The sequence below is a fragment of the Notothenia rossii genome, assembly GCF_949606895.1.
Source record: "Notothenia rossii genome assembly, chromosome: 5".
In the NCBI taxonomy this organism is placed as follows: Eukaryota; Metazoa; Chordata; class Actinopteri; order Perciformes; family Nototheniidae; genus Notothenia; species Notothenia rossii.
Genome location: NC_136903.1, coordinates 71,447,422 through 71,465,918, shown reverse-complemented (window position 1 = coordinate 71,465,918; position 18,497 = coordinate 71,447,422). Strand labels below are relative to the sequence as shown.

Below are 18,497 nucleotides of genomic sequence, written 5' to 3'. Positions count from 1 at the left end.
GTTTATTAGCCAATTAACAGACAATCATTTGGGAAATGTATTAATAATAGGCCAATTGTTTGGATCATTTATTGAGCAATTTTGCATTTACTTCCAATTTCTCACATTGAGAATTTGCTGGTTTTAAAAGTATTATACATTTAGTTTCATATACTTTAAAATCGTATATCTTAGTTTTTTTTGTTGCAAAACAAGTAACCTGAAGACGTTGTGCTGCTTAGAGTTTTGTTTTGGGCCGGTGATCACTTTTTTGTGATAATATTTCTGATTAATAATGATCATAGTTATTGAATCGTGTGTATCCATTTTCTCAGCTGGGAGCATTATTGCACTTTTCATCTAATTTTGAGCTTCAATTTATGAAGAACCGACAGAGAAAGAGGTTATAAAGTACAGACAAAATCAAGTGAATAAGGAAACTCTAATGAATAGTTATGTTATGTTTTGTACAATGGTGATCCTGAATTAAAGGACCATTAGCAGCAACACTTATACATGTTGACCCTACCTCTGAGTTTCTTCTGCCAGTTCATTTCATTGAAAAGGTCCTCTGCTGACAGGAAGAAGTCGTTGATCTTGCTGCCCTGCTCGTCTCTCTCTGTGGTGTAGTACACTCGCAGCTTTGATTCAGAGGTCAGGAACTCACAGATGTTGGGCACGGGGAACACTATCTCCTCCATGGTGCGGTCCTGGCGCACAATCTGAACAGAGACGAACACATTCCCCTTGACATCGGCAGGTTTATTGTAGATTTGCAAATAAACTGTAACCAAAATACAAACAGTTTCAGGGGAGATTGTGGTATAAAGATATGTTAGCGGTATAGTAGTTTTTGTGGCTTTCCCACTTTCCAAACAACATAAGAAGCTGTTGTCAAACAGCCATATTGAGCTATATTTGCTCAAATGTTGAGTGTCTATGGGATAGATTGAACACAATGATCCAATAGGCACAAAGGAAACACAAGACAACAAGCAGGTTAACTAAGAGGGTTGTTGGGGTGCCTCTTTCCAAGCTTTGTGTGAGGGAAAGCCCCCAGACTCAGAATTTCTGTGAAATGTTACGACAGATATCTTTAACTAGTTATTGTGGCAATGGTTTTGTGTTATAACCTCTATTTGAGCAGTGTGGTTGGCGTAAAACTCCAAGGCTTCATCTCCCTCTCCGTTGGCCCCTCCCGGCTTCAACATTATGGACAGCTCCTTATTATGACGCGCCAACTGTAAGAGGACACACAGACCAGAAGTGAGCCCATCACTAAAACATCATATGGATAATGTGTGGCTTATATTCCTCTATGAATGGATACTACAAAAAATGTTTTCTAGGATTGTCAATGTGGTATTATAAAAAACATGTTTCTGAGATGAGGTGCTGACCTGGTGAGCTAAAATGTAAATATTGTGTCCCACATTTCGGGGGGAAGCAGCATCGTGTTCCTCCTCTTCCCCGTTATCCTCCTCCTCCTTTGTGTCTTCAACCTCTACCTCGCCCTGCAGATAGGCCTTCTTTATTACCTCCACCTGAACACACAAACACACCTATATGATACTGAACAACCTTGGAAATAGCTCGCTTTTACTTGAGATGTAAAGAGCAACTGGGAAAAGGAAAAGATGCACATCAGCAGATCCTCACCAGTTCTTTAGGCCTCATATTGTACAGAATCCTCTCTGCATTTTCACTGTCATGGCGGCTCTCCATGATGGCAAGCAGCAGCTTGGATGCATTGTTCTGAGAGTGAAAAAAAGGAGAGAAAGCAGGCCGGGGAAAGAAAACTCCAAGATAAGAACTTAAGCCCTGTCAGTTTCTACCTCCAAAGAAAACAGACAGCTATTTGTCTTGGCATGCAAGCACAAAAGCTAGTTAAGCTCAGACGAATGAATGTCAAGCTCTTATACCAGTAGCCTGTTACTGATATTACATCCTGCTGTGAAATGAAACAACTGCACAGTTTCTTTCGAATTTATTTTAGCCTAAGACCCCAGAGGATGATGAAGATGTAGAACCTTCCTCCAAACCGGTACGTCCACACGGTTCCGTCGCATTGAAGCTTGCTGGTGGGCATGTCTGGCGTGCGACCAACAACCAATCACATTCATCTACCGCCCCGGACACACAAGCACACGGTTTGATTGGCTAGCGCTTGTACTGGCATATGATTTGATTGGCTGGCGCTTCCGTTGACGCTTCAAAAGTTGAACTTTTCTCAACTTTCAGCGCGAGCAACGGAGGCAAAGCGACGCAACGGAACCACAATGCAGTTCGGCAAAGCTTGACGTAACCCCATTCAAAGTTAATGGGAAGTGTCTCTGTTGAAGCACGCAACGGAACCGTGTGGACGTACCACAGTACACCAACCCATCTAACTCACCTTGAGCTCCAACACCAGGTCCATCCGCTTTTTCCCAAGTGGGTTGATGTCATTGAGGATCAGGGCAATTATGATATCAATACCGTTGGACTCGTGTGTGGCAATGCAATTCTGGAAGAAAGAAAGTGTTTATGAAAAAGTGTTCTTGTACAGTCCCATTCATCAGCTTTGGCTGGTCTCTTTATGTACCTGGTTTTCATGGCAGGGGCCTTGGCAGTACTCTGTGAGACTCTCCAGAGTCTGGTTGATGAGGGCAACATTCTTCTCGTTGATGTACAGTCCCAGCAGACCGAGACCACCTGTGGTGCTGCCGCAGATACAGTCCAGGAACTGCAGAGTCTCACACACCAGGTTGTAGTTGTTTTTGTTGTTTTGACAGCGAAGGAAGTTCTGAGAAGATACAAGTTGTTGGGTTTGTTTGACAAGAATATATCTGTTTCAACTCAATCTGGATTCAAAGCAATAATAAACCAAACAAATCCAAAAAGAGGTTAAAATGAGTTCTGCCATTAAAAATACACTCCTCTGTCCGTCAAAGATCAACATAAGTTTTAAGAAGACCACAGACAGACAAGTAAGCACCCATAATTCTGTTTAGACCTCGTCTGCACTGTTGAACTCCACAGCCCACACTGTGCTGGCAGGCAGTGGCCACAAAGCTTAGCCTTTGCATGCTCATGTGCTGTAAATCTTTCCAGTGGGCTGTGTGCACTGAAAGGAATCTTACAGGGATTCTATTATTTAAGCAAAGCATTGCTAGTGCTAAAGAAGTCAGAGATAAAGAGGTACAACCCTGAGACAAACATTATACTCCATTTCTGCTAAATACACAACAAGGCTAACTTGCTTTATCTCCCTAAAAACTAAAATATAGATCTGTTACACATGAGTGAGCAGTTAATACATGTTTTTATTTTTATTTTGTCAGAAGGAAGTCAGACCTGGCCTCTCATTCATATGACAATATATAGAGATCCAAACTGAAACTAGATGATCTGTAATTGGCCAAAAGCAATCACCTATTGTATTATATTGTTCAGATGTAGTAACACGTACACGCTTAAAGGTGGGGTGGGTAATTTTGGAGAAACCAGCTCGAGTGCGCTAGAATTTGAAAATACACAGCCGGAAGAAATCTGCTACTTCCTTACAGAGCCCCTCCTCCAACACACAAGAACGGGCAGGGCCGGCCCTTGGCATAGGCAGTATAGGCGAATGCTAAGGGCGCATTAATCAATGGGGGGCGCCGAAAAAAAAAAAAAAAAGTTAGAAATTAAAAAAGATTTTTTATTTTTTATTTCATAACAACACAATTTCCCAATTTTGGATCAACAAAGTACATCTTATTATCTTATACTAACAGAACTACGCCTATATTGCGTACAGCGCCCATAAACTATGGCGCCCCCCCCCCCCAAAATCAAGTTGAACCGCCCCAGCCCCAGTAAAAACCAGACGTTTATGTGAAATAGTTCTTTTTTTGAAATAATGGTTTTAGTGTGCAATTATAGGTTTTAATTTTGTATTTGTGTTCATTTAAAATAAATCAAACTCCCAAAAAACGTATACAGCTTTGATTAACATTGGAATTTACTGTGTAAGCGGCCGCGGGGGAGAGCTTTAGAGAGCGCTCTCCTGAAAGACTGAGAGGCTCTGATAACCTCAGCTCAGTGAGGTAAAGGCACACCTTTATATGATCATTATAGTTATAAAAAAATAAGAGAATAGATTTTCATCTATTCTCTTAAAGTATAAAATACTATATGACAGTAAAACAAAGTTGTTATTAATAGAATACAGTTTAAAAGGGGATTGATTTGTAAAATATCCATAAATAAAAAGAAAATCTGCTTACAGTTCTGTTTCATATGGGTGTTGAGAGATGTATCCATAGATCTCTTAGTGTTGCTCTCAAAGTGCACCAGATTGATGCATTTAACTTCAATATTAAAAAAAAAAATCTTCCCGGGGGAGCATGCCCCCAGACCCCCCAAGAGGAGGTTAGGTCCACCCCCCACTTAAATCATGCTCAAATGGATAGGATACTAAATACATTTGCACACATCTTGTGTCCATATATTTCTGTTTTGGTGGTCATGCCACAACCGTGCATGCATGCGCGAGTCATAGTGAGTGTCTGGGGGGGTGGGGGCGCCAGCTAAAATCTTGCCGAGGGCAGCAAATTGGTCAGAGCCGGCCCTGCGAACGGCACGAGAACGGCACGAGATAAGTTTGTGCACAGATGGAAGGCTGAGAGGCAGGTAGGCCATACAGTTATTTTAGCCGGGCCGGCTAAAATTATTGGTCGTGCTTTTTACAGTACCACGGCTTCCACAGATGACTTTTTTATGGGTTTTTTGTCAAAGCACTTAAGATATTCATTGCTATCGGGATGTTAAGAGCATTCCATGGAATACAACAAAAAGTGTATCTCGAGCCAGTTTCTCAAACGTACCTACCCACCTTTAATTAATAATTAGGGATTGTACATATTTAAGTAAATATAATATACATCTCTTTTTTTTTTATTAATAAAAAGAAATTCTGCCAAAAACATCTGGCTGCATATTATGACCATATGACAGGGCCAACTTTACCTAGAGTAAGGAAGGTATTGTAGCCAAGTGAGATCTACACTCGTCTATATCTGTAAACTAACAGAGTGTAAAAGTACGTCCCTCCCACCTGTAGGTCACGGTTGTGATTCTCACAGAGCAGCTGGAGGAAGCGGAGGATGGGTTGCATGATAATGATAACGAAACTCATTTCTCCCTCGTCCTGGTTCTTATCGCCGGTGCTGGGCTGGCCGTCAGCAGAGTTGAAATGATCCTCAGGGTCTGCTTCACGCCGGTAAGAGTTAAAGGCCTTCTTGGTGGCAGACGAGGCCTCTAGTAGCTGCTCTTTCACATCCTCTGTCATGACCACTGCTGAGTCTCTGGCTGAACAGAGACATGAGCCAAGCAGGGAGTCAGGAGCCAGTCAAAAGCAACAGAAATGCTCTTTCTACTCTGGATTGACAAGTTATTTAATTGTTTATTTTCTAGAAATGTAAGGAATTGCAGCTTTTCATTGTATCTTTTGTTGATAACATCCTGAAATTAACCATTAACCAGTTCAAGAGGAAATACAGAGAAATTATTTTCTCGAGGTCCAGGGATGGGGAAGGTGTTTGACTATGTGTATGTGTATATGTGTGAGTATGTATGTGTGCATATATGTATATCAGTGTGTGTATGCATATGTATATATGTCAATCAACAGGAAAGCAGATTAATAGTAATAATAATAATAATAATAATAATAACAATAATAATGCATACAAATGATAATTATTGCAGATTATAAATAAATCATTTAGGGACAAGGGGGTGAGATTAAATAAGTTATACTTCCTCTCACTCCTTTTCGAACACTAGATGTGGCACTGTTTATGTTGCTAATGCTGTTGTTGTTGTTGTAAATGTCATTTTTTGTTTTGATTTCTCTTACATGACTATGCACTGCAACATTTGTTTTGTTTTGTAATCATTTATTTTACTTGTTCGAAATCAATCAATCAATCAATCAATCAATCGATCAATAATATACATTCCTACTTCAGATCAAAGTACATGACCTCTGACCTTTTTTGCGAACAGGCACGTCTTTGTCCTGGCTGTCATCGTCTCTCTTCCTGTTTCCCAGGTCGCTGGTGTTAACTGTCACGGTGGCTTTGATCTCCAGCTGAGCCAGCTTCATACGGTCGTAAAAGACTCGGAAGAACTTTTCTGATTTCTTGTCTTCTGTGAGACGGCAAAAGAATGAACGCTGGACACAGGGGACAAGAACAGAAATAAAGGATATTATGGATCTTATTGTCTGCTAAATACAATTTAGATCATGTAGTTATTGTGTCAATCCTTTCTTTAGGCATAACAACAAACTGCTCTGATTCTGCTTTACTCTATTTCATTTCAAAATGTAAAACAAAAATTCAGTCTGTAATTCAAAGATGTCACTTGAAATGTTTGGCAAATGATATTGAACATATTTCATTAACTTCTGACATTTAAAAAACAAAATGAGCAAAAGTTGATTAACTGATAATGAAAAAAGTAATACATTTCAACTCTAATGAAAAAGGACCACATACATCAACATTTATTATCCTGCCTCCTCCATCCTTACCAAGGTTGTATTATGCAAATAGTAAGTTATGAAGACTGCAGTAAAGTCTGGATTGACTGCAGTAATAATAAGGTTGAAACGCTGTGGTTATGGCAGTGAAATGGGGTCATGAAAAATCGGAACACTTTTCCAGCCTACGGGCGCAATGCACACACCGTGTCCCAACCCACAGGACTGTTGTTATGATTATGTAAGAGTTGTTATCTCTTAGGGCGACTTTGGCTGTGAGGGAGTGTGGTCGTCTTTCAACCAGTGGGTTCGATCCCAGCCCATGCAGTCAACATGTCGATGTATCCTTGGGCAAGATACTTAACCCTGAGTTGCTCCCGATGGCATGGCCAACGGTGTGTGAATGTGTTTGAATGTTAGGTCCTAGAGTAAGGTACACTGCTCTGTATGAATGGGTGTGAATGGGTGAATGACATGTAGTATGTAGAGCGCTTTGAGGGGTCTTAAAGACTTGATAAAGCGCTATATAAGTACAGTCCATTTATCTGCTGCAGCCTATGGAAAGGCTTCGACCACAGGTGAAACATGACACAATAGAGAGAAGCCTGGACTACTTAAACAGATAGAGAAACAGGGATGGTGTGAGCTGGAAAATATTATATAAATGTTATACTGACACCAAAGAAGGAATTAGGGGTTGTAAAAAAGATTATTGAGAGCGGGAAAACGAGAGATAGGGAAGGAATGTTATCAGACACTATCTAGGCCAGCTCTCAAAGTTGTTACATAACCATCTGTCTTTCCAGGTTAGATGTAAAACTGGGCTACTGTAGGAAACAAATAAACGAAAGTCACAAGAGAAAATGGTTTGTACTTCAAGGAAAGTTTAATGGTATGTTAAAATTCAAAGGGTTATATGTAGAGGACTTAGATTGAGCAGAGCAGTTACATTTCTTCATTCCCAAAAAAAGTGACCAGCCAATTATGGAGCCAAACAAGTGTGTATGCAACTTAACAATGACATAACTTTGTGTTTGTGCCCTGAAGCAGATTCCAGAGTGCCCCACCCAGGCCCTCCACCACTGAGCAGCCGTCCTCCTGCACGTACACACTCTGCCGACACTCAGGGACAAGCAGATAGCAGCTTGGGGGGGGGGGGGGGGGGGTGAGGCCATCATGCAATAAACAACTAGATGACAGAGTGGAGAGCGCAGAGGGAAGGATTAGCTCCGCCACAGCTCACAGCATGCTGAGGAGGAGGGTGTGAGTCGGGGGGGGGGGGGTATTTGTCACTGGTCACATACAGTAACAGTGTCCAGCAGGCTGCTAAAGCAAGGGGCTGCAGGGTGGGGGTTGATGCATGAGGCCCGGGTTATCAAGTCACATCGATTGGACCACAGAAAACACACAGATGACCCCCCCCCCCCCCCCCCTCAACATTAACTCTAAAATAACTCACTCACAAACACACATAAACACAAACCCAGAGTACAAGCAAACGCAAGTTGAAGAGCAGTACACTAACACGCCCACTGACTTACTTTTACACTCCCAAAACTAGGTCAGCTTTTCTCTGGCACATGCCAAAGACACACACATATCACACATGCACTTTTACAGTATTCTCCCTAAAACTGCCAACTTAATTCTTATGTAATCACGGTTATTTTCCCATGCCGGTCATATTATTAATATGGTGGTCCACATCTCGGGGATATCCCAAGTTACAGATACTGCCTTCAGTCGCCCTACTCAGATTGGTGGTCTTGAGGTGTTTTCTCAATGTCAAGGACGCTTGCTTGGTAGCACATGTCTTCCGAGTCACTTGCTTCAGAATCGAGGCAAGAATCCTTCCTAGCCTCGGAAAACGAAGAATTGTGGAACAGGTGTGCGTCATATGCGAGGCCTCGCAAGCATTGTGGGGGTTTTAAGACCGTGGAGTCTACACATGAGCAGACTCGAAATGTCTCGCTACGAAGTACGCCGGGCTCTGTAGAATTCCAAGTATGCTGGACATTGGAACAGTCCTTCGGTGGCACTCTATGACGTAGTATGCTTGAAATAATGCCTCTGGAGCAGCTTTACTCGACATTGAGAAACACTCACGGAGCTTAGCGAATCAGTGCATGAGAAGCGAAACGGAAGTGAGGGACCCAAACAAACTATTAAGAAGGCAAATTTGAGATTTCATTTAACTCCAGCTCTCGACACAGGTTCGAGAAAGCCCCATGAGCTTCTCGCTGTAGAGTGAAAATGGAACGCACACGCTATTTGTTGTTTGTTTATATCACGCAGTCTGTTCTTCTTCTCTTGGTGTATCACGCAGTCTGTCTTCCGGTTGTTGCTTCTTTTGAATGACGAATACACACTACCACCACCTGCTGGTAAGGAGAGTTATAACTATACCTATAACTTGGCCGTTGGCTGAAGTCTTTGCGTGTGTTCCAGTGCGAAACATGGCCAAGACGCAGGAGACGTGAGGCGACGTTCCGTCGGGACGTGTTCATTGGTGTTTTTTGGTGTCTGTTTGGTGTGAAGGGCCTTAATGTGCGGTTGGGCTTATTCTGTGAGGTTGGCAGGACTTGCACCATGCAGCAGGGGTATTTGATCTCATGGTTCAGTGTTAGCTGAGCTTTTACTGCGGTAGAAGTGAGTGTTAGATTGATGGTCGCTGGGAAGTTGGGAGTTATTGGGTTCAGCAGTGAACGTATTCACTGGCACCAGCAGACTGTTAGAGTACTTCTTTAAACGGGAACACTGCTTCTAAGAACTGAGCTAAGATTCGTGGATTGAGTGAGTCACTGAAACAAAGCCTTGTGCATAAAGCTGGAACATCACAGTGAAGAAAAACACCAGAGCTAACTTTCAATTTATAGTTTCCTTAGAATTTAATGCAGGTTGCGTCTTACGCTGACTCAGAAATGAGAATCTAATTCTAAACTGTCATGTCTAACCACAGTGCTGCCTATCGATGCTTGTCCTTACACAAACAGTATCAAAATCTGTGATGCAAAACCAAGACACCATCTGTGTTTTGACATCACTGGAAAAGGCTAGGAAAGAGGGGTGGGATGGAGGGATGACGTTATGTTTTAATACATGGTGGTCAAGGAGAGAATGGAGGACAGTAACAGAGGAGGGTGAATGAGAGAGGAGCATCTCAAGGGCCCCCTGCAGTGTTGGGTAAACACAGTCCCTGTCTGTATCCATGGAGACATACCCTGAGTGGGGCGAGGTGGGGGCGGACTACACTGAAAAACAAGGTCATAGCGCTTTCCCTTCTCTCCTTCCGTTCTGCCACTTGGCATCAACAAAGGGATGTTATGTAACAGCTATTTATACTTGCACTCCCTTTCCCTCTCATATCAGGCAGCACCACATGCAAACCAAATGCAGCTCTGCTGTCCTCCAACTCTGTCTCCTCCTTTCACAAATCAGCCACCTCTCCTTTTCACCTGGGAGAAAATGTCTATTGCTTTGTTGTGTTTTTCAAATGCACCTGCAATGCCAGAGTGTTGGAGGGAAACAGAAGCAATGCTATGCAGCTATGCCCACCAGATGTCCGACCAGTGAAATGTTGTCACAACACAATGTACAGCTATTAGAGCTCTCTGATAGCTGTAGGAGAAAAGCTGGCATGTGACAGACATAAACACGAGTGATGAGTAGCCAACAAGTCTAGAAAGCCCTGACTGTAAAATATTCAAGACTTCCAAGGACATATGTAGTGGCTTTGCATGACAGCAGAATGAGAGAGTGTGTAAATGAGTGACTGTGGATAGACTCTTCAGTTATTCCGTGTTTTATTTCTGTGGGCTACGTAGGTCCAGTGACTAGTTAACTGCGTCACGCCAGAACAGGATATCCAAGACCCAACAGGTGCTCAGCTTGGCATGTCGGATGCAGACACTGAATCCCATTAACCTTGGAGTTTTTTCTTGAAGAGAGCAGAAAAGCATAAGCAGTATGTTTTCGTTCATGATGACACTTTAAGCAAGCGGAAAAGGTATGCTTATTTTACAAATTTGAGCTTCAAGCTGTCAGGGCAAAGACTTTCTTTTTCGGAAATGATCCAGTAACTCAAAGAACGCAAATATTTGTACTATGCGGCACGTTTCTAGCACTGCATGCAGAGTAGTTTCCCCCCCTCCTGAAGAAACCTCCCTTTTCAGAACAAACTTAAGAATGCAAGGGTGAGAGGAGCTCCAGTTTCTCCTCAATCCCCTCTGTGTTCCCCCGGCCCTCCGCCCTCTCTCCCCACTGCCCCAGTTCCGGAGGCCCAGCATGACCCAGTTTGGGCCGGCAAGAGTGCGAGGGATCGAGGGAGAGGCTGGAATGTTTTGAAGGCTGAGACATTCCTCTTTGTTCATTCACACAGGCGTTATGTAACGCAGACGGATCACGTGACGTAGCTCTGCAGCAGCCGTGGGAAGCCAAAGCATTATCTCGCCACAGTGGCTTCCTCGCTTTAATCTCATTATGCAAGCCCAGTACTTACACAGCAACACACAGACGGACAGACGTTTGGAAGGACAGGGAGATAAACAAAGCATCAGACGGATACTGCAGACTTTTAAAAAAGAGAAACATCATGATACAGAGGGGATAGAGTTGCTCAGGTTAATATGGGAAATAAGGAAGAAACATAATGTATGTTGCCTCCTGCACACATCAGCAATAAGTGACAACATCAAGAATATCTTATATTTTTGCATTTTTAAAAACGAATGACATGATCAGCAGCTGGCCTGGCCTTTTAGCAAAAATATATGTGCTGGATATGAGAGGGAGGAGAGCCGCCTTGGTAATGTATGTGCAGCTATGGTGGCACACTGACCCACATACTGTAGATCCTGTTGTAATGGAAACCATCCATGGTTACTTGTGTTCTAAATTGTAACAGATCATACACAGATGCACTGTGGGATAAGGCGAGCCTCACGAAGATAACAGTCCATGAACTTAAAACACTGCAGATTAGGCAGATTATTACAGTAGGCGAAATAGGTAAGTGTGTCATTTGTATTGTTTTACAATAATAAAGATTCAGGCGTGTTTTAGCAGACAAGCTATTCAAAAGTAGACAGTTAACACAACTGTTTGATCAGTTTGGTAAGAGATTTGGGAGGGGTCAACTGACCTGGATGGTGGTGTTTCCACCTTCTAGCAAGGCAATAGCCAGGAGGATGCTTTCTTGGAAGACTCGGTCACTGGTGGTGTTCATGATGAGGTCAATGACCAGGTCAGAGGCTCCCTCTTTGTCCAGGTGGCACTGCACCTCTTCCAGGCTCATTTCCCCACGACTCAGACCCCCAGGACCTCCTAACGCTGCAAATGTGAGACAGAAAGACAGATCAGTATCAGATGTATCAGGTATATGGTTTGTGCGATCAATACCTTCCAATGCCCATGTGCAAATCCAGTGCAATTAAACAGAAGTTAAAATTGTAATTGCATATTCAGTCATTTGCAGGTATTTAACAAAGAATATAGCTAAACGAGACAACACAGGCCAATTACATTGTTTTTATCTTTATGAAAAATTAATATATTAACTTTATAATTCTGTAATCAAAAAATCTTCAAAACGATATTGTAGTTGATTTATTCTATTTTCTTTTTCTATTTGCTTGATAGAGATATGATAAAACATTTCACACAGAAACCAAATAATAAGGACACAATAAATATAGTTCATTAAAGTATACAGGGCAAGATATGTTTTGATACCGGTTAACATATGGCAGTTTAGTTGGTACGCACAAAGTTTCCAAACTTTTTTTTCTAAATGGGCCACCACAAATATTTCTAACTGCTGTATGCAAACCACAGTAACTGTATATTTGTGTGACTCATTGTACATGACTTTGCCTGCTCATTTCCCCCTGAGGCCTCAGCTTCATGGTACATATGGAATTCTCAGCCTGCCTGGCTCTTGTTTCTGCAACAGGTGCAAAAGACTGTTTTCCTGGGGAGTAGCAGTGTATCACTTAGCAACAGCGAAAAGTGGATCACAGGGGAGGGTTAACGTCCTGTCGTCTGGAGGTTTGCCAAAATCTTGGTGCACATTAGAGAGATGGTGTCTTTTGGTACAGTTCAAAACACATTACTTGGCTCATTTACCACATGTTAATAATACACATAATTTACCTACATTATGGTGTCACACCCATGTTACTGTACAGTGAATGTGAAAAGACTACATTTTGTGTCACAGCAGAAAAAACAAGCCGTTCTGGTCAATATGGCAGCGCTGAATTTATATTGAAAATACTCACAGCTCATATCATATCAATGTCTCCTCCAAAATCTACATGCAGATAAAATGTTACATAATACATTGAACATATCAGAACCAATAACTCACACTGACTCTAATACTGACTCCACACAGATTCAGTATTATTTTGACTGCAGATAGTAACCCAATGACCTTGTTATCAGGTAGCGATAAGAGTGTTGTGTTCTGCATGCTCAAAGGGCAGCTCACAACTCTGCAACTGATAACCTGCTCAGGGCCAGACAGATAGGGTCCTATCCTTATATAACACTATTCAGAGGACCTTGCTTTACTTTAAGGGCAGGAAACATGTAGGCTGAGCAAAAATAAAAGTTTTATGTGAACTTGGCTTCCTGGTGGTAGTAGTGGTAGTAGTAGTAGTAGTAGTAGTAGTAGTAGTAGTAGTAGTAGTAGTAGTACTGGCAGCAAATCAGGCATCTCTTTGGCAGAGGAGTTTGGTTAAAGCTTTACACACACAGCTCAATACGATATGTTGAAATCAGTGTTTTCAGGAACTTTTTTGCAAACTAAACTCCATCATCACTTCCTTCATAAGATGTTGAAAAAGAGCAAAAGCTTCCCACCTGATTGGCTTTTGCCAGGTCCTACCGGACTGAGGGGGCCATTGGTAAATGACGTCAGGCTGTCCCTCCGCCCACCACTTCGATAAAAGTTGCCATAGTAACGGTTCACCAGAATTTGCCTCAGAGCCTCGCCCTACGAGAGGGAAAGAAAGGACAGGATGTAATGTCATGATGTCAGCACCAAGAAGAGAGGAGATGTTTTAAAACAGCTAACATGCATCATTAATGATATACAGCGAACAAACCCATTGACCTCAGAACATTATAATGACTATGCTCTTTGATTCATAGTTGGAGAAATGGAGAAAGTACATCAACTTTTTATCTTAAATATAGAAAAACTTGCAGACACAACCCGAAGTTTATGTTATACACCACAGACACGACCACGGTTACGTCACTATCGGCAGCAGCAGTAACACTGTGTGGGGACAATGTGAGGTGTTCATATTAGATGGACCTGGGGCCAGCCCTCACACGGTGACTCATCCTCGGTTGAGCAGTCCGCAGCACGACTTTGTCGTTGTTATGGCAACCACAGCCCATAGCTACCTGACAGACCTCCCATGGGATAAAGTGAAGGAAATGAAGGAGAGTTTTTGGTGTGTTGTGCATGATTATGAGCAAGTTATTGTCAACTGTGGGTGGTCGATAATTGACGACAGCGCCATTATGTAAGTTCCGCTGCCACAGTTCTTGAGGTCAGGATTAGTTTATGTAGGAGGTGTTGGGAATGACCTTTTCATCTTTTATTAGCAGGAAGTTGGTCAACGGTGTATTTTGTGTATGAGCACAGTATGATCACAGTAGGCAGGAGCTTGAGTGAGACAGGAGTAGTGTCTCACTCAAGAATACTGCCGTTTTCACTAGCCAAATCAATGACTGAGGGCAAAGACCTGGCCTGTATCAAGAATAAACAATTTACTGAAACTATGAAACCAGCAAACAAATATTAATTGTGTTGTCTAGGTGGGAAATTAACAAATAAATGTCACATATAAATGGTACAACAAAATGGTTGCATGGCTGTGAGTAATATAATGAGGACTGCTTGTTAGGGACATTTAATCAACAGCCGCTGAACATACCTGATTGATAAATAATGTTGTTCTTTTGGAGATGATAATTACACATTGATGAACTCAAAATCAATAGTTGTTATTCTGGATAAGCAATATTAGAGCTTGCCTCAGAAATACAAACACCTGAGGCTTTGTAAAATCTCTGCATTGCCATAAACGCCATGAGAGGAAGGAGGCAGAGGGAAATATGGTTCCTTCAGTTAAACATTAGTTGGCTGTGGCTTGGTGGTTTAGTTGGTTATTTCAAGCAGTGAAGGGGTGGGATCAGAAAAAAAAGCCAAGAGAAAGTGAGAAAAAGGTAATTTTTCATTCAAGATTTTGTACGTCTAAAACTTGATATCTTACTCTGAATCTGAAGGATTGACGTTTTTAGCTGCCAAACTGGTGCTGTACCTACCCTCTTCTGGTCCTCCAACAGCTTCTCAGGCTGGTTCTGATCCAGCTGCTAGGTGCAGTGAGGAGTGTAAGCACAGTGGTCCAACAGATACAAACAAAGGGTTAGTATTCATGCAGGCAATTGTCAGGTTAATGACCAAATCAGCTGTTTTAGGTGGCCATGCAAAGGTCTGCTCCGTGTGAATTGCCATGCATTTACTGCCTTGTAAGAAACCAGCGAAGCATTATGGTCTGCAGGGCACAGCGAGCTGAGACAGAAGAGCTTTACAGGGTTGCCAATAATATCATCAATTAAGACATGTCCAATTTGATTTGATCTTTTGTTCATTTTCAAAAATCCCTAAAGATTGTTATCAAAAATTACCTTTTTAGACAAGGTTTTGGGATTATACTTATTTGCTTCCTGGACAAACATATCAAGAGAAGATCAATACCACTCATTTAAAAGATAAATATGAAGCTGAAGCTATAGCTGTTTTGTTCTCTTTGGTAAGACCTCTGATGATAAGCGGTAACTGCAAAGGTATTTTGGATCTCACTTCACAAGTATTGTAACAGTGCGCAGTGCTGACACCCATGTGTTAAGGCTTTCATCAGTGGGCCATAGGCTCAATCATTATTAAGTTACACCATTCAGCAATGGTCAACGACTAAACAAACATTTAATTTCTTTGCAAATCATCAAGATTATTACAATCTTGATAAGTCAGTAAAGAGTAAACACCAGGTAAGAGGTTCCCTCCTTAAGCCATATTCTGAGGAAGATGAAACGCACATCATCAAATGTAGAGTCTGAGATATTTAGTTTTCCCTTGTTAGTTTTCCCTTAATGGTTCTACCAAACAATGAGAAATCAGGTTAGACATCATTTGGCAGTATCACAATTCAGGGCCTCCATGTAAAGTATTTACCAAGAGGAAAGGGAAACTGGTAAATGTTCCAAATAAATTGTTAGGTAAAAGGACACACTAGGACTGGCAGGCGAGGAGAGAGGATTGGCGAGAGGCGATGGGGTTAGAGTTACATCATAACTCGGAAAGGAACCAGGTCACTAAACCAGTGACACAGAACTGCTTACAGTGGCCATCTGTCATCAAAAACACAGAGGGCAAGAGGCAGAGCAAGTGAAAGAAAGGGAGGGTGAGAGCGAGAAACAAACAGAGGAGGATGATCAAACCCTAACCCTCTCTGGGGGCCAGGGTGGAGAGCATGAGGTACAGTAGAGTATCTATCCATATTCAAAGGGTGTTTACTTTGGTATTCAGCGTTGCCCCTGCATGATCAACCAGTGTTTATCTATACTGTATGATGCATTGACTCTGGTTTATATTTTGGATGAGTTAAGTGGAGCCAAGTCAGATAGACAAATCTGATGTCTTTTGATTTCTTTGACATTTTTTCAGAAATTCCTAAGGTACTAATTAAGGCTGTAACCTGATACACCTTTTCTTAGAGCAAAAATAAAAAGATAACAAGGTGTTTTAACAATAATGCCACATAGAGGTTCCCTGAACAAGCGTCCGCAGCCCCCTGCCCAAACGAGAATATTGTCAACCCAAGGATTACATGATTCCCTAATTAGAAGCCAACTGTCTTATAAATATCTGGGGGGTTTTTTTAATGAAAAAAATGACTTTTTCCAGCATTATGCCATTTATTTTTAGCTAATATTACCAATACTTAACGTTAACAAACTAAACTCAAAGTTCATGAGCTGGCGTCGGACTTGCACCTGTCTTGAATAGAGACATGACTTGCATTTTGTAGTGTCAACACTTCAAAATCTCTTGATGCCTAAAAACAAGTCCTGCGGCAGAGTTCAGCAGCAGGTCAGAGGGCCACACATGAGCAACATCTCCCATTAGTCTGTGGACAAACCCTTACTGTTACCACATCGAACCACAAACAGCATGCTGATCAGAGTAGATATGTGCAGCTAACCTCCCCCTGTCTGACCATAAACACCACAGGATAACCCCTCACAGCTGCCACATCCGCCCCACTAAAGCACGCTACACCAAAATGGAAACTCCCGGGGCAAACCCCTGATCAGTCTCACATTTCACAGTTCGACAATATGTGCACACATACGCACCAACTCACATGCGAGAGACTGCATTCAACATTTTCGGTGTCTTTTCTGAAAGTGCATAACAAACATGTCTTTGCGCATTTGCAGGCTGAGACTGAGTCATGTTTAAACCAGTCGTGAATGACATGCATTCTGGGCTTTACCAGACCAAATAAAAAAAAGAGTGCACTCTTTCATTTACATTGCAACTGACCTACATCTATACCAGCACTATAAAAGAAAGTGTGTATCTTGACCAGAGTGTGCAAAGCTGAGCTGTGTGGGAAAGCAAATGCTCTAGCAGATAAACGAGTGAGCCAGATGTTGTTTTACAATTTAAAGTTGAAGAAAAGGTTTTTTTTCTAAATCCATCCGCCAAAAAGCTTCCCTAGAGGACAAGACAGGGAGGTAAAAGGGATGACAAGTGATTTACTCCCAACATAGAGGGCTTGCATAACTGCTTAGACAAGACCACACACACATGAGGCCAGGTGAAGAGGGGCAGACCAACACTGTGTAACATAAACTCCTTTCCCATTACATAATGATCAGCCAAAGAGCAACACATTTAGCTGATAATCCAACCTTAGAAACGGTGTGGTTTGCACACATTGGAGAGGTCAAAACAACTCATCTCAACAATATTTCATGTCTTTATTTTTACTTATAAAGCTGAATACTAAACCAACGTTTTGCCATGTTCCTATATAATAACATACAATGCAGTTCTGCTTTGTACAAAGGCTGATAGAGGACACTCAAGCAAACTACAGACTATCATGTCACACCTACTCAAACACTAGCAGCCAACTCCATTAAGTTTACACAGCGTGGGTGTGTGTTTGCATCCATGTGAGGAAAGGTGTGAATGGAAGTGGGGAGTAGTTGAGAAATTGTGTCACAATGATTTAGTAGAGCCAAAAGAGAACAAGAGGAGAAAAAACATCTCAAAGTTGGCACTGGAGAGAAGCACATTTCCACTCGTCTGCCACTCTCACATCAGAGCTGCTTCTCATGTGTAGACAGACGGAGATACAACATTGAACAGGTGTGTGAGGGGATCATCTCTCTCAACCCCACACCCCCATGATTGCAACACGCATTTATACACGCAGGTGCACACACACACAACGGCAGTGTGGGTAAACAACTCCTCCACACTTTGATTGGCAATTACTGCTGAAGGTCACACATCAGCAGAGGGTCTGAGTTCCAGGAAGGAAAAAAAAGCCTGGTTCTTATGTAACCTCAACCCGGAGTTGGCAGGGGCCCAGGAATCGTGCAGCTCTCAGGCAAAAATAGGACACAGCCTCAATGACTGCCACAGCCCCTTACATTCATTAATACACACACACATACACACACACGGCACAGTCACAGTGCCCCCTATTGGCACCTTAAGGAGATGCAGGGGAAACACCCTTCAGAAAGCTGAACCTTGATGAGGCACAATGATACGCTTTGATGAAAAGAAAAAGAGAAGGAAGAAAGAGATAAGGAGTTTATGGCTTTACTATCTTTACATTCCTTTTAGTCAAATAAATATTGGGGACATTCTTATATATAATGTCCCACCAATTCATAATTCAGATCT

At 42.1% G+C, this 18,497-nt stretch overlaps 1 protein-coding gene across 4 annotated transcripts in view; it reads right to left on the bottom strand.

Moving 5' to 3' along the window:
• Positions 1-18,497, bottom strand: part of itpr1a (inositol 1,4,5-trisphosphate receptor, type 1a) — a 70,468-nt gene that overhangs the window by 14,262 nt on the left and 37,709 nt on the right. For 2 of the 4 annotated variants that reach the window (XM_079684856.1, XM_079684858.1), the window contains 11 exons: positions 14,834-14,881; positions 13,355-13,487; positions 11,631-11,818; positions 5,998-6,181; positions 5,060-5,313; positions 2,564-2,764; positions 2,375-2,485; positions 1,639-1,734; positions 1,380-1,523; positions 1,113-1,220; positions 509-701 (listed from right to left, as the gene is read on the bottom strand). In XM_079684856.1, coding sequence (XP_079540982.1) covers positions 509-701; positions 1,113-1,220; positions 1,380-1,523; positions 1,639-1,734; positions 2,375-2,485; positions 2,564-2,764; positions 5,060-5,313; positions 5,998-6,181; positions 11,631-11,818; positions 13,355-13,487; positions 14,834-14,881 — 1,660 coding nt within the window. The remainder of the gene's footprint in view (positions 1-508; positions 702-1,112; positions 1,221-1,379; positions 1,524-1,638; positions 1,735-2,374; positions 2,486-2,563; positions 2,765-5,059; positions 5,314-5,997; positions 6,182-11,630; positions 11,819-13,354; positions 13,488-14,833; positions 14,882-18,497) is intronic. The other 2 variants (XM_079684857.1, XM_079684859.1) reach the window with 2 other exon arrangements.